Source organism: Periophthalmus magnuspinnatus, chromosome 10, assembly GCF_009829125.3.
Source record: "Periophthalmus magnuspinnatus isolate fPerMag1 chromosome 10, fPerMag1.2.pri, whole genome shotgun sequence".
Classification (NCBI taxonomy): Eukaryota; Metazoa; Chordata; class Actinopteri; order Gobiiformes; family Gobiidae; genus Periophthalmus; species Periophthalmus magnuspinnatus.
The window spans coordinates 9646630-9662385 of NC_047135.1; the positions used below are offsets into that span (position 1 = coordinate 9646630).

Sequence of the window (15756 nt, forward strand, 5' to 3'; positions counted from 1 at the left end):
AGAGACAGGGGTGTAGGAGAGAGAGTGTGGAGAGGGGAAAGAGACGGAGAGGAAATAGGAGCGGATGAGAGGTAAGGAGGGAGAAAGATGGAGGGACAGAGAGGGGGATTATAGAAAGATTTAAAGAGAAAGTAAAATAAGTTCAGAGAAAAAGGGAGGAAGCAAAAGAGGAGAGAGAGATAAGAGAGGGAGGGGCAGGTCGGGAAAGAGAAAAGGGTGGGCTGATGGAGGGAGAGGAGAGAGAGGTAGAAAGAGAATCATATTACTTACAGTGACACCTGAGCAGGCACAGTTGGGTCAAAGGCATCAGCTTCAGAGCAAGGTAGTGTATAGATAATATATAAGTCAACGTAGCTTTAAAAGAATGCCAAGTTTAAGACAGGATTTCTAGTTTGGATTGTCCTTATGTTAGTCTAATAATTTATTTTACCGGTTTAGTGTGTTACCAGAGACACTTCGCCTGTACATGTGTGCGTGGACATCAGAGACACTATTTAAAGTTTTTTTCTACTCTAGATGCATTCATTGTTGACCACTCAAAGCCAGAATTCCTACAGAGAACAGATCCACAAAGAAATGATGATGCGACTGACCTGGAAACAGCGCTACAGCAGATTCTATCCCACCAACCAGACCAAAACCAGTTCTGGGTCTGAACCAGGTCTAAACAAGGACTCCATAGAGACCGGCCCAGGACCACTGCAGGGAGGGGCCAGGTGGGACAAAACCAGGTAAGATTTGGTCTGTGTTTGATCTAAAGTCAAAGAAGTCGGTCTACCTTTAGTACAATATAATTATGAACTTGATATGACTGCAAGATTGAAAATAAAAATACCAACACCAGCCACAGGGTGGAGTCAATAGAAATACACACACTTTAACAAACTGTATTGATTCACGGGGAAAATGACTTTAAAATATGTAACTTCTCTAGTTGGGTGTCCGCTTTCTGCTCATCTCCATGGTGACTTTGATGTGCCACAACGTGCCACAGTATCACATTAAACTTGCATGTTGTAGATTTATTCAATTAAATAATAATAATAATAATAATACATCAGAGTTGTAGTGCTTTTTGGACTCTCAAACAGACTTTACAGTGCATTATTCATTCACTCAACACTCTGTGGTAAGATACTATTGTAGCCACAGCTGCCGTGGGGCAGACTGAGCTAAGCGAGGCTGCCAACTTGTGCCATCAGCCCCTCTGACCACCATCAACACTCACTCACCACATTCATACCAGGTAATGTGAGTGAAGTGCCTTGCCCAAGGACACAACATTTTTTTCTACTGACGCCCCACTGTGGCACCTGGAATTCTCAGTGGTCTCCCATTCATGCATTCCCCCTCCACTGATCTGACCTGTAACTTGATCTAGTGGCATCGCCTAAATTGAGATCCAGAATGCCAGACTGAGGACCACTCCACACAAAGCTCTGACATCTCCATAGAGACAAGCAGGTGGTGACATTTTGAAGTCCTGAAATTCTACTGAAAGTCTCTCCCCACTCCTAACAAATTGTGTAATTTCTGCAATCTCATGTGATCAAATATTCATCCATCCTCTGTAGGTGGGCTCTGATTGGTATAAAACCTTGTATTCTCTGTTTTCCTCAGTCCTGTGCTTCCTCCCATCACCATGACGACCATGAAGCGGAGTAACACATCCCTCTCCTCGGTATCACTTCCTGTGACATCACTTCCTGTTCCTGCAGAGAGGGCGCGTCCCTTCACAGTTCCTCCAGTGATGAGACCCGCCTCCCCTCAGACCAGACAGTCACTCTACCAAGGCTCCTCCCACCAGGTGACTATGTATACTCACTGTCCCTCCTCTGTACCATATACTCGCTGTCCCTCCTCTGTACCATATACTCACAGTCCCTCTTCTGTGCCGTACACTCACAGTCCCTCCTCTGTGCCGTACACTCACAGTCCCTCCTCTGTGCCGTACACTCACAGTCCCTCCTCTGTGCCATACACTCACAGTCCCTCCTCTGTGCCATCCTTTGTGCACGTCCAGACCTTCTTAGTCAGCATACTGTTAACCACATGTCCAAAACTGCATTTGGATACATAATAAATAATGGCTTGTTGTGTCCAGGGCAGGGGGCGGAGCCAGTACCTGAGGAGCCGTGGCCTGATGCTACCTGAGCAGAAGTTTGATTTCCCACTGGTGTCATCCTGGGAGTACGGCTGGAGACTGGGTCAGGACATATAAACATGTTTAATATATTTGTACTTTTTGAACTTAAAGGTGCACTATATAACTTGGGATGTCCGCCTCCACAGAGATGTTACTGCTTTGCTAGAAATGTTTCACAGGATGGCATTAAACTTGCATGCATTGAATTACAGCTGCCCAAAAACATTGTAACATGGCCTGGACTCTAGATTGATTACATTTCCACTGAGACAAGCAGGTGGCGGGCCCTCCACTGGTCTTTTTCTGTCAGGGCAAATCTGGTACACTATCAAACAGCAGTAATGTAGACAGTATCTAGTGGTGAAGCAAACAGCCAATATAATTATAGATGGTAGTTTTTTCATAGCTCATAACATATTAATGTAAGTTCTAATGAGTTGTCAGTTACACCAGAATCCAGCTGATTTCCTGAACATTTCACTCTCTCAGTTCCTCTATAATCCCCTGTTCTGTTTTGTTCTGTCTCTCCAGGCGACTTCACTCTGGATTACAAAACTCCAACTCGAGCTCGATCGTCAGTCGTCAAAAGCACATTTTATGCCCGGAATGGAGTTTTCAACAGCCCCTCTCCCACAGATGCACTGGGATGAACAGCACCACACATCACATAAAAATAACGTATAGTTTAAAATATTATATATGTGTATTTCTTCCAAATTGACTGCACAGTGATAATAAAAACTAAAATTTCGCTCTTCCTGCAGTGATTGAGTGAGTCAGATTGCTGGTGGACACTGCCTTATATCTGTCTGAAGGGAGGAGCTAATTACATTGAAACTCAAAACACCTGTTTGTTTACAGTTGCTGTTAGTAGTCTAGGTCTATTGTGCTACCCTAAGTGTGCACTGTGCCTGAGTCATACTTAGCATAGTCATTCAAGCCCCTAATGAGTGATTTCACACCTATTAGCATCCTGGTCAGCCCTGGTGCTTTCTTTGTTTCACTTTGGGTCTGAGGATGGAGTTATAGATAGGAGGTAGACGTTTGCTATGGATCAGACCTGGATGCCCGAGGAATTACAAAGATAATAACAACTTTATTTAGCATCTTTGAAGAACCTAAAGTGCTTACATTCATTGATAGGTGGCTTTAATTTGATGATGTCTTGATGATGTGAGTTTTTATTTGGGATATTTCTTTTACAAACGTTGAACCATATCATTATTTGTTAGAGATTGGGACCACAAACTTGTTACTATTATATCAAATATCATATCAAATAACCAGCTTTTAGTGAAAGGCCCATTTTGAAAGTATATCTGCAACCAGATCAATCTCTTCTCCTCCTTCAGCCATTATGGGTTAAAAATACAGCAATAGCTGCTTTGTGTCTCATTTTGTGCCCCTTGACTTCTGGGGCAGTACAGAGGTCAGAAATGAGATACGCCATAGGACTGTCTGTTCCTCTTTTTCTTTTGCATGCCTTGAGAGCAGAGTGGAAGACTAGAAGGAGCTTAGTTTGACATCATTTTTTGCCAGCCCAGACCATGTGCTTTCATACAACCTAACCTATACAGATTCTAGTAAAGTGTTACTTTAGTATATTTCAGGACAAAGTGCAGCTCCATCTTCTGAGATGCGCACTGTGCACTTTCTCTCTCTGCGCTGTCTATAGATTATAATGGTGTGATTTTTGTGTTTGTTTATGGAAAAAATATATAAATAGCCTATAAATAAAAACAGGTTGCCTTTTATTTCTTTTAACACAGAAAAACAGCTTTGATGAGGCTTCTCTGCACTGACTGTAAACACCAGTTTACACTGATCTGCTTCAGATCAGACTAACTGCCCAGTGAAGTGAGTCTGCCTTCACTGCGCCATTACTGACACCTACTCGAGTCATTTTTGAGTATTGAGTATTACATCTGTAACTGTATAATAAATGTAAGTGACACACATAAATGAACCAAAATGTAGACAGAACATTACAAAATTAAAAGTTATTGGGGGGAGCAAAAAAATCACACAATTACAATATCTGGATTATTGTGGTGCAGAGACAAAGTGCACAATGCAGATGTCCTGGAATATACTAAAGTAACACTTTTACTATAATTTGCATAGGTTAGGTTTTATGAAAGCAGATGCTGAAGGGCTGGGCTGACTAAAAATGATGTCAAACTAAGATGGTCAGTCCTCCAGCACTGCAGCTCCTTCTAGTTGGGCCCTCCACTCTGCTCTCAAGCCTCACGCTAAAGAAAATTCCTATTGAACAGACACGTCGTCAGTCGTCCCATGGCATATCTCATCTCACAGTTTTACTTCTGTACTTCCCCTTGACACTATTCTCAGTTAATTTCATGTTTGGTTGCTCTTAATGTCACGTTGCCTCTGGCTCGTCCTCTGTGACCTGTGGCCCTCACATTATTAGGTCCTCTTTGGATACCAGTCCCAAACCTAGAGTCTTAAATCACACCTGCACATGTATACACAACATACACACACACACAGACACACATACACCCACACACACACAGACACAAAAAATAAACTCTAAACCCGGATCAACAGGATCATTTCTATAACCAAATCAAGTCCAAATCAACTCTCTGGGCTTGTACAGGTGAATTTAAGTAAAGTCTAGGATTGTTTACACACACATACACACACACACAGACGCACACGCACACACACAAATAGACACACAGACACACAGCCTTGATCAGTAAAAACAGGTATATACCACGAGGACAGGTAGATTTTATATATATATATATATATATATATATATATATATATATATATATATATATATATATATATATATATATATATATATATATATATATATATATATATATATATATATATATATATATATATATATATATATATATATATATATATATATATATATATATATATATATATATATATATATATATATATATATATATATATATATATATATATCCCTCCAGCGTATCCTGGGTCTTCCCCGGGGCCTCCTCCCGGTGGGACATGCCCAGAACACCTCCCTAGGGAGGCGTCCAGGAGGCATCCTGAGCAGATGCCCGAGCCACCTCAGCTGGCTCCTCTCAACGTGTAGGAGCAGTGGCTCTACTCCGAGCTCCTCCCGTGTGACTGAGGTCCTCACCCTATCCCTAAGGGTGCGCCCAGCCACTCTGCGGAGGAAACCCATTTCGGCCACTTGTATCCGTGATCTTGTCCTTTCGGTCATTACCCAGAGCTCATGACCATAGGTGAGGGTAGGAACGTAGATTGACCGGTAAATCAAGAGCTTTGCCTTTGGGCTCAGCTCCTTCTTCACCACAACTAACCGATACAGTGACCGCATCACTGCAGACGCTGCACCGATCCGCCTGTCAATCTCACGCTCCATCCTTCCCTCACTCGTGAACAAGACCCCGAGATACTTGAACTCTTGAACTTGAACGGTTGGTGCACTGTCTAGTACCCCTCCGAGGGACTCCAAGAAGGCCGGGTACTCCGCACTGCTGTTTGGCCCGTAGGCCGACACAACAGTGAGAGACCTGTCCCCGACCCGAAGGCGCAGGAACGCGACCCTCTCGTTCACCGGAGTGAACCCCAACACGAAGCGGCTGAGCTGTGGGGCAATGAGCAAGCCCACACCAGCTCGCCGCCTCTCCCCGCGGGCAACGCCAGAGAAATGGAGAGTCCAGCCCCTCTCAAGAAGTTGGGTTCCAGAGCCCAAATTGTGCGTGGAGGCGAGGCCGACTATATCTAGTCGGTAACGCTCAACCTCCCACACAAGCTCCGGCTCCTTCCCCCCCAGCGAGGTGACATTCCATGTCCCCAGAGCCAGTCTCCATGTCCAGAGATCCGGTCGTCGAGGCCCCCGCCTTCGACTGCCACCCAGATCTTCAAGCACCGGCCCCTTACGGATCCTCTTGCGGGTGGTGGGTCCACATGAGGACGGCCCCACGTCACTCCTTCGGGCTGAGCCCGGCCACCAGGCGCTCGCTGTCGAGCACCCACACCAGGCCTGGCTCCAGGGTGGGGCCCCGGTAACGCCGGTCCGGGCGATGTAAACGGCCTTGTTTTTACACTCATCATAAAGGGCTTCTGAACCGCTCTTCGTCTGACCCGTCCCCCTGGACCTGTTTGCCATGGGTGACCCTACCAGGGGCATGAAGCCCCCGACAACATAGCTCCCAGGATCATTCGGGCACTCAAACCCCTCCACCACATTAAGGTGGCGGTTCAGGGAGGGGTATACATATATATATATATATATATATATATATATATATATATATATAATTATTATTATTATTTTTTTTTAAATGGACAGTGCATATTCATGAACATATAAATGTAAATATGCCAGAATTAGCCCGAAGGCTTATAGAGATAGAAACAAGTTCATACAATAGACATAAGAACAGATTGTCAATTACAATTCATAGGACAGACATGGATGAAACAGCACAATGAAACACAATCATAATATACAACACTGACATGTATAGTAGCATAACATTAATGATGACAGTTCTGCTTCCTCTTGAGCCATCGTTTCAGATTATTTTTTAAATATACTGAATGTCGTAGAGTCTCTTATTGCAGCTGGGATGTTGTTCCAGATTTCTGTACCCTTGACTGATAACACCTGCTCACTAAATGTAGTGCGTCTATAAGGTATTACACAGTCACCTCTGATAGAGGCTCTTGTTACCCTACCACTAGTACTGGTTTTGGCCATAATGAACTCACCCAAGGGTGATGGAGTGAGTCCATTTAAGAGCTTATATACTGAACAGGCTAGTTTAAATTTCCTAAAATTTGCAAAACTTAAAATATTATACTTCTGAAATATGAGACAATGATGAAAAGATAAAGATTTTCTATCAAATATTTTTAAAGCTTTTTAAAAAAGTGATTCTATTGCTTTTGTGGTTGTCATGCTTGGTATAAAGTTTCAGAAACACATTTTAAATAAAATTATAGGTGTTGTGGTCATTAGTAACTGCATAGCTGATTGTTCCTGAGCAAGCTTTCAAACTTTTATTTTTATTTTTTTAATTTTGTAAAGTCTATGAGAAAAATTTGGGGAAATCTTGTTCAGAAGCGCGGGGTGGGAGGTCACTGTTGAGCTCCATATTTCTGGTAGTATAGATTAACTTCAAACCAGCATGGTGTCACATGTAGGTTAAGACAACTTTAAGAATCCAAATAAATGTTGTCATTAACTTAACTTGTCATGTAGCAGGAAGTGAAAATCGGATGTATTTTCTATTATTAAGTTGTTTGAACTCAATGCTATTCTTGGGAATTACAATTACAACAAAAGGTATAGTCTATGTACACTGCCTGGCCAAAAACAAAGTCAGCACCAAAAAAAAGGTCACACACTCTAATATTTCGTTGGAGCGCCTTTAGCTTTAATTACGGCACACATTCACTGTGGCAAGCTTCTGCAATGTCACAAGCTTTACTTCCATCCAATGTTGCATTCATTTTTCACCAAGATGTTGCACTGATGATGGTAGAGTCTGACTGCTGCACAAAGCCTTCTCCAGCACATCCCAAGGATTCTCAATGGGGTTAAGGTCTGGACTCTGTGATGGCCAGTCCATGTGTGAAAATGATGTCTCATGCTCCTTGAACCACTCTTTCACAATTTGAGCCTGATGAATCCAGACATTGTCATCTTGGAATATGCCCGTGCCATCAGGGAAGAAAAAATCCATTGATGGAATAACCTGGTCATTCAGTATATTCAGGTAGTCAGCTCACCTCATTCTTTCATTCTGACCTCAATCGCCCATGCAGTCATTATCCAATAGGAGGCTCGTGCGTATTTACTTAGTTAAATCCAGGTGGTGACTTTTTGGCCAGGCAGTGTATGTTATAATTAAGGGCCAATTTACTCAGACTCTGACTTTGAGTTTGAAGAACAGGAACGTCGAGAGATAGACTTCTACCACTCTGCTGCGGAGCTGGCAGAGTCCAGTCCAAACGGACATTTGGACCTGTTTCTGCGCTTCCTCCTCGGTCTGTCTCTGCCGGTCAATCCGAGCCTGTTATTGGGTCTGGTGAGTCACACAGGAAGCAACTCACAAACCAATCAGGGCACAGTAGAGTACTTCAAATGGAGGCTGGATTTTGAGTTTATGCCAGGAGAGAGTTATATAAACCTGCTCTATTGTCTGAGCGAACTGAACGACCACAGTTTGTTGGAGGAGGTGCAGCGCTACATGAGAGAAGGATGTCTCTCTAATAAAGACATGTCTTTTGCTGAGTGGTCGGCTGTGGCCTTCCTCTTACTGTCCTCAGACTCTTAGCTAGAGGAGTTTGACCTCAGGAAATATGATACATCTGAGGAGGCTTTCCTTGGTCTGCTGCCTGTATTGAGAGCCTCCCCCAAAGTCATGTGAGTCTGGACTTTATTAATATGAATCATCATGATTCTACTGTTCCTCTCATTCCTGTCTCTTCTCAGTCTGTCCAACTGTAGCTGCTATGGACCTCTGGCCTTAGTCCTCAACTTCTCCTGTCTGACACATCTGGACCTCAGTAACAACTTCCTCGGGGACTCGGAAGTGGAGCAGCTGTGTTCTGAACTGAAGAGCGCCTCCTGCAGACTGGAGGTCCTCAGGTGAGACTCAGAACAGCCTCAGATCAGACCATAGACAGCTCTGCCTCTCACCAGAGCTGCAGGACTGTACAACCGCATTTTATTATTTGAATTTTAAATCACTTTTAGAATACACAAAGACATGACCATTACAGGAAAAAACACTATAAAGATTTAGTTATTTTTTATTACTGTTTATTTCATTCAGTTTTAGTCAGCAGATATATTATATTAACAAAAAACATGACAACAGTTGACAGAAAGGGGAAAAAGCTTGAAACATTAACTAAATAATTTCTTCTCAATAAATAGAGAAGTATTTTAAAGTAAAGAGTCAAGAAAACTGAGTGAGATCTATTAGATCAGAGTCCTTAAAAGCAAAAATAGTGTTTAGATGATTCTATATTTTTGTCAACTGAAAACAAATGGAAATGTTGAACTTTTTTAATCAGTCATTTGTTCTGTTCTTTGAGTGACACAAAATTAACTTGTTTTTGCCTTGGTAACATTGATGATTTAGAGTGGATCGATTTGTTTAGTTTCAGTTTTGGTATTTTGATTTAAAATGCTATATTTTTGTTGTTAAGTCAATACTCATATGTTCAAATATTTAAATTCAAGTCTTGTTATAAGGCTCTATGAAAGGAATACATTTATTGCAAACTGTTTCAACTGGAGCTTGGGTCTTATTTCTGCCCATTTTCACTTTTTAAATAGTCTTAATGTTTACATTTCATAGTTATGTGAATGATTCTGATTTGATTTATGTGAAAATGTGGTAATAACAAAACCAAGACATATTTATCAACAAATGGAGCACTGCTGTGGAAAAACTGGAATCTTATGTGGTAACACTAAACACAAACCAAGGGCAGTATGTCAGTACTAAATCCAACCAATCCAAATGAATGGTGATAAATATAAGTGGGCTTTTCAGTGGGATTGCAGTAACTCTAACACCTGGACAACATTCAGCTGGAACTGTGTCTTCAGAGTCCTTTGTTGTGGAAGTAATTCTCAATGAAAAGTAATACATTTGCGAAACTTGCCTGTTTTGAAAAAATGCTTTATTCTTTGTTACAGCAGATACAGACAGGACAGCGCCCAGGCCTGCCCTGGCCACAGACTGGTAGTCTTCCGGCATCTCCCCTAATCTGCACCAAGTCTGTCCCAGTCTCAAAAACCTCTGAGCATCTGAGCTCTAACATTTTATACCAGAATGACAATGCTACATACATTTCAGTGTGACTTTTGTTTCACACCCCTAAGATAATGAACTTTTACTTTTTCAGCAAGTTTCCTGTGGGATGGAGACAGAGCCTTCACACATGTTAATGTCTGGTCTGGGTCTGACAGACACAGATCAAATGCATTTAAAGACATAACGTGAATATACTTAAATTTCCATCACACCTTAATACTGAAAATATTAAGTTTTCTCCTTTGTTCAGTGACTTATTGTTGTGTAAACAAAGTAAATGCAGGATTATGGGACCTTCTCTGGCTTTGTCAGAATGCACATTTTGTATTATTTATGAAATAAACATTGTCAGAGTCAGTGCCTTTATTATTATTATTATTATTATTATTATTATTATTATTATTATTAGGCCCGAGCCTGGGACTCCGTCCTGGCGAGGGACTCATTAAAACCGCGTCCGGAGCGTGGAAAATGGCAAAAATCAAGTAGTAAACACGCCCCGACATGGCAGTGAGTGGTGTCAAAAATTAGAACTCGACGAGCTCTAATTGTCACAAAAGACCCCGAGAAAAAATAACAAAAGACGACTCGGTAGCGCCACCTCAAACTTTGATTTTCATGGGGCCAATGGGAGCCCGACTCGGAAAAAAGTCAACGTAAAAATCTGAAACTCACATTAAAAAATAGTACATGTCGGGACATGACAAAAATGATATCATGGCCCCGCCCTAAAATCTACAGGAAGTCGTCCATATTGGATCAAACACAGGAATGACAAAAGTGCATTTAGGACATTTTCTCGCACAGTTTTCATCACAAACACTTCAAATTTGGCCAAATCCCACTAAACCCATGTGTGATTAAAGATTATAAATTACATTTTGATTATGACTTTGGGTGTGGTCAGTTGTTTTGTTGTTTTCAACAAAATCACAATTTTTGGAATATTTCAAAAAAATATTTCTCTTTCACACATTTTTTGTTGGGAAAATGCTACTACAGCGTTTATGCACATTTGTGAGCTGAACGCAATGATATGCAAATCAAGGCACTCTCTCACAAAATGGCTCTCTAGCGCCCTCTTCAAATTTCATTTTCAAAAATTCGTAGAAGACAAACGCTTTGACGTGGACGTGTGAAAAAATTCACAGGGGCCTTATTTGTGATGGGGCACAATGTGAGAAAGTCACATGACTGTAGCTGTTATGGTTTAGGAGAAAAATAATGGGTGGAAAAAAAAAATCCATTATTATTATTATTATTTTGGTGGCCGAATTAAAGCCACTTTTGACCCCCTGAACGTTAATGAAAAGTCAATTTTATTGGACCCAAAATTCAAGGTTGGTGAAAAATTTATTATTTTGATCTTTAAAAAAAATTAATGTTTAAAAATGACTCAATAGCGCCACCTCAAAATTTGAAATACATTGCGGCAATGAGAGACCTTTTTCATCGTAGACAAATGAAATTTGGTAGAAACATAGAACATGTCAAGACAAGTAAAAAATTATATTATGACCCCACCCTAAACCCTATAGGAAGTCGGCCATTGTGGGCAGAACCCCATTTTTTCAAAATTTTACCTCTCACATTTGAATTTTTTGATAGATATGCAATTTACACCTATCAAATATTACATTGCTCCACAGCGCCCCCTTGAAATTTTTAAATGGCACGTAAAAAAATTACTTTGTCACAAACATTTGAAATTTGGCATGGACATCCCTACTCCAATACTGAACAAAAAAGTCAAAGACACCATACCTCTATTTTGAAAGGTGTTGCCATGACAACATCTGACATTTCTCATTGAAATACATGGGTTTTGGTCAACAAGGATGAAAAATAATTACTGTGTCATAGACCATTAAAATTTGGTACACATATTCCTCTCATCATACTGAACAAAAAAGCCAATGAAGACATACCTTTATTTCCAACCGTGCAGGCGTGACAATGTGATAAATGGTGTCATTGGAGTGAATGGAGTAGTATTACTCAGTCGCTGATTTTGGGGGGAGGAGCGATGTAAGCGGGAACAAAAGGCAGGATCTCCGCGGTGGCCTTTATCACTGCTTGCAGTTTTAATTATTATTATTATTATTATTATTATTATTATTATTATTATAGTAGTAGTAGTAGGAATAATACTTACTAATTACTTACTACTTCTAATAATAATGCATTTCATTGATAACATATTTTACATTTGAAAACAAATCTCGAAGTGCCACATGTTCTTTCCTCAGTCTGTCCTGTTGTGAACTGTCCGCTCGCTGCTGTGGTGCTCTGGCCTCAGTCCTCAGCTCCTCCTGTCTGACACATCTGGACGTCAGTAACAACGACTTCGAGGACTCAGGAGTGGAACAGTTGTGTTCTGGACTGAAGAGCGCCGCCTGCAGACTGGAGGTCCTCAGGTAAGACTGGCCCCATGTCCCACATTAATGTATTTTGTTGGCCTTTTGTGAAAGTTCCTCTTCTTTACGCACTCCTCTACACTGGCTGTGAACTCTCCTCTGCAGCTGAACTGAGGTCCCTCTTTATTTATTAATACATAATCATATTAACCCCTTAGAATTCCAGGTCATTTTGGTGAAATTGCCTTTGTTCTGACCTCTCCAAATTAAAATGATCACCATTATTGAACCCTCAGTAGTAAATACACAAGTTTGGGGTCTTTGTAAAGGTAACACCCTATAGTTTTACCCACAGGTGTCAGAATCACTGTAAGTTTGTCTGCTGAGCATTTATACACTTTGGAACACACATAAAGAAATATTTTTTTCTCATCCTCGCCATCCTCCATTTTTTTGTTAAATTGAAGGTACAAAAAGCTGCAGTTGGGAGCTGGGGACAAAAATACACTATATCTCAACTGAAAATATTGTTGACCACTCACATTTCAAATTTAAGGACAATATCTATAAAAATGAAATTTTGACACTCATTTTATCATTAGTAAATGCAGGTGTTTTATGGAGGGACTTCTGATGTATCCAAATTTATCCAAACCTCTCCAAATGAAGACATTTGTAGAACGTTTGGAAGAAATGCAGTAACTTTTGAATGCTTTAACCCACAGACATCAATGGGGGCTCGACTGAAAGCTTACACTGAGAGGAATCTGTATCTGCACACCTAGAATTTAAATTAAATTAAATTTATATAGCATATCAAAACCTAATATAAAATGTATATTTGTATATAAAATATAGTTAAAACAAGTGGTATGGGTCAAAATAAATATATATTTACAAACTCCACACTGCAAACAGTGACCAAACACACACACTTCAAAATGTAAACAAACACAGATTGCAAACTGAAAACACACTGTACATGATGATAACTGGTCTTCTGTGTGCCAGTCATTATAGCAGTCTCTTTGTTGCTGGAAGCACAGGTATATTGCAGGTTAAACATTTAACTGGAGTTTTGGCATGTCACTTCTTGCACTTCAACCTGCCCTGTGTGTCATGTCACTGCCCAGGCTGATGTACACAACACGATGATACTTTTCCCTGGTTCCTTCTTCCTGCTGTGTTCTGATGGCTCCTGCCTCTGCCAGCTCCAAGATAAAAGGCCTCTAAAGGCCTTTTGGTGAATAAGGATTCTACCCTTTACAGCATCCTTTATAGAGACTGAAGGCATTCACAAAGGCAATGTCCACAAAATGGTTAAAAAAAAAAGTCTTGTGCCATTTCTTTGTTTTGTGTAAAACATCATCAGAATCAGAAGAATTTTATTGCCATCGTTTGTGAACAGAGTTCACAAACCAGGAACTTACTTCGGTGACAAAGTGCAACATAAAACACACTGAATAAATACAAATACAAATAAGGGCATGCACAAAGTTAAAAAAGACATGCTTAAAAAATAAAATAAAATACTTAGAGGTAGAAAATATAAACAACAGCAGCATCAGAACAACAGTGCAAACATGACTTATGAAAGTGACCGGTATTATAAAGTGTCCAATTTTGTGCAGATATTATAAAGTGTTCATGAGACAAACGGCAGAGGGGAAAAAACTGTTCTTATGACGAGAGGTTCTGGTCCCAGTGGACCGTAGTCTCCTGCCAAAGGGAAATGGCTCAAATAGCGAACTACACAGTGATGGAGGAGATGAGGATGGACTCAATGATGGCCGTGCAGAACTGCACCATCATCTGGACTGGCAGCTTGCGTTTCCTCAGCTGCCACAGGTAGAACATCCTGTGCTGGGCTTTCTTGATGAGGGAGCTTATGGTCGGCTCCCACTTGAGATCCTGGGTGATGCAGGTGCCCAGGAAGTGGAAAGAGTCCACAGTGGTGATGGGGGAGTCCGTCAGGGTGAGGGGAGGCAGGGGGGCTGTGACTTTCCTGAAGTCCACGATCATCTCCACTGTCTTCTGGGCGTTAAGCTCCAGGTTGTTGCTGCTGCACTAGGACACCAGCCGGTCCACCTCCCTCCTGTAGGCAGACTCATCGCCATCCGAGATGAGTCCGATGAGGGCGGTGTCATTCGCAAACTTAACCAGTTTGACAGAGTCGTGGCTGGAGTTGCAGCAGTTGGTGTACAGGGAGAAGAGCAGGGGGAGAAAGATCCTGTGCTGATAGTCCAAGTGTCCAAGACATTCTTCCCCAGCCGCACGCGCTGTCTCCTGTCCGTCAGAAAGTCAGTGATCCACCTGCAGGTGGAGTCAGGCACGTTGAGCTGAGCAAGCTTGTCCTGGAGCAGAGCAGGGAGGATGGTGTTTAATACAGAGCCGAAGTCCACAAACAGAATCCTGGTGTAGGTTCCCGGGGAGTCCAGATGCTGGAGGATGAAGTGAAGGGCCAGGTTAATGGCGTCGTCTACAGACCGATTGGCTCTGTAGGAGAACTGCAGAAGGTCCAGGAGGGGGGAGGTGAAGGACTTGAGGTGGTGCAGGGCCAGGTGCTCAAATGACTTCATGTCTACAGACGTCAGCGCCACAGGTCTGTAGTCATTAAGTCCAGTGATCCTGGGCTTCTTGGGGACGGGGACAATAGTGGACAGCTTGAAGGAGTCTGGGACATGGCATGACTCCAGGGAGGTGTTAAAGATGTCCATGAAGACAGGAGCCAGTTCCTCAGCACAGTGTCTAAGGGTGGAAGGAGAGACACCGTCTGGGCCAGCGGCCTTACGGGGGTTTTACTTCCTGAAATGCTTAGTCACGTCCTGCTCCAAAACTGCGAGCGCAGTGGCGGAGGAGGAGGGGACCGACGTGGGTTTGGCTGTAATGTCCATGGTAGTGAGGGAGGAGTGGGAGGGGTGTGAGACCTCAAACCTTACATAAAAGCTGTTTAACTTTTCTGCTAGTTGTTTGTTGTCCACAGCGGGAGGGGCTTTGGGCCTGTAGTTGGTGATTTGCCTAAGCCCTCTCCAGACAGAAGCAGAGTCGTTGGTGGAAAAATGCTGCTCCAGACGTGTATTGTACTTTGCTTTTGCCTTTTCCACCTCTTTGCTAAATGCATACTTGCAACACCTGTAGCCTTCATGATCTTCTGCCCTGTAAGCCATCTCCTTTTCCCTCCTCAGATGTCTCAGTCTGGGTGTGAACCACAGCCTCACTGGTTCACTTAAATAATAAATAATGTTGAATAATCTGCGAATATTGAAAAAAGAGTATCTGTTTCTTATAAAGCCTGTTTGGTCAGCAGAGACTAGTTGTGCTAGAACATGTTCTAAGCGTAAGGCCAAGACAAAATTTTAACGTCGACGTTCAGTAGCGATATGGGGCGGTAGGATGCACATTTTGTTGGATCCTTACCCTTTTTTGCAAT

General features: G+C 41.9%; 2 protein-coding genes across 3 annotated transcripts in view; both read left to right on the forward strand.

Annotated features, from left to right (window-relative positions):
• Window positions 1-499: 499 nt before the first annotated feature.
• Window positions 500-2796, forward strand: LOC117377811 (protein ATP6V1FNB). Of its 2 annotated transcripts, none has more exons than XM_033974313.2 (4): window positions 500-731; window positions 1621-1807; window positions 2105-2207; window positions 2678-2796. In XM_033974313.2, the coding sequence occupies exons 1-4, from the start codon at window positions 517-519 to the stop codon at window positions 2794-2796; spliced, it is 624 nt and encodes a 207-aa protein (XP_033830204.2). In that variant the 5' UTR covers window positions 500-516. The 2 variants fall into 2 exon arrangements, with proteins under 2 accessions (XP_033830204.2, XP_055081052.1); XM_055225077.1 differs by having other exon boundaries at window positions 500-716.
• Window positions 2797-4332: 1536 nt separating this feature from the next.
• The window catches only part of LOC129456632 (ribonuclease inhibitor-like), a 28128-nt gene continuing 16704 nt past the window's right edge, over window positions 4333-15756 (forward strand). Inside the window, exons 1-5 of the mRNA XM_055225062.1 lie at window positions 4333-4429; window positions 8066-8226; window positions 8476-8564; window positions 8634-8789; window positions 12219-12386. Of these exons, the coding sequence (XP_055081037.1) occupies window positions 4333-4429; window positions 8066-8226; window positions 8476-8564; window positions 8634-8789; window positions 12219-12386 (671 nt within the window). The remainder of the gene's footprint in view (window positions 4430-8065; window positions 8227-8475; window positions 8565-8633; window positions 8790-12218; window positions 12387-15756) is intronic.

Bases quoted from the DNA above. Each gene is read 5' to 3' on its own strand.
- LOC117377811 (XM_033974313.2), top strand. From the start codon at position 517: ATGCATTCATTGTTGACCACTCAAAGCCAGAATTCCTACAGAGAACAG. The intron at 732-1,620 runs GTAAGATTTGGT...TGTTTTCCTCAG, and splicing joins GCCAGGTGGGACAAAACCAG to TCCTGTGCTTCCTCCCATCA. The intron at 2,208-2,677 runs GTCAGGACATAT...CTGTCTCTCCAG, and splicing joins GGAGTACGGCTGGAGACTGG to GCGACTTCACTCTGGATTAC.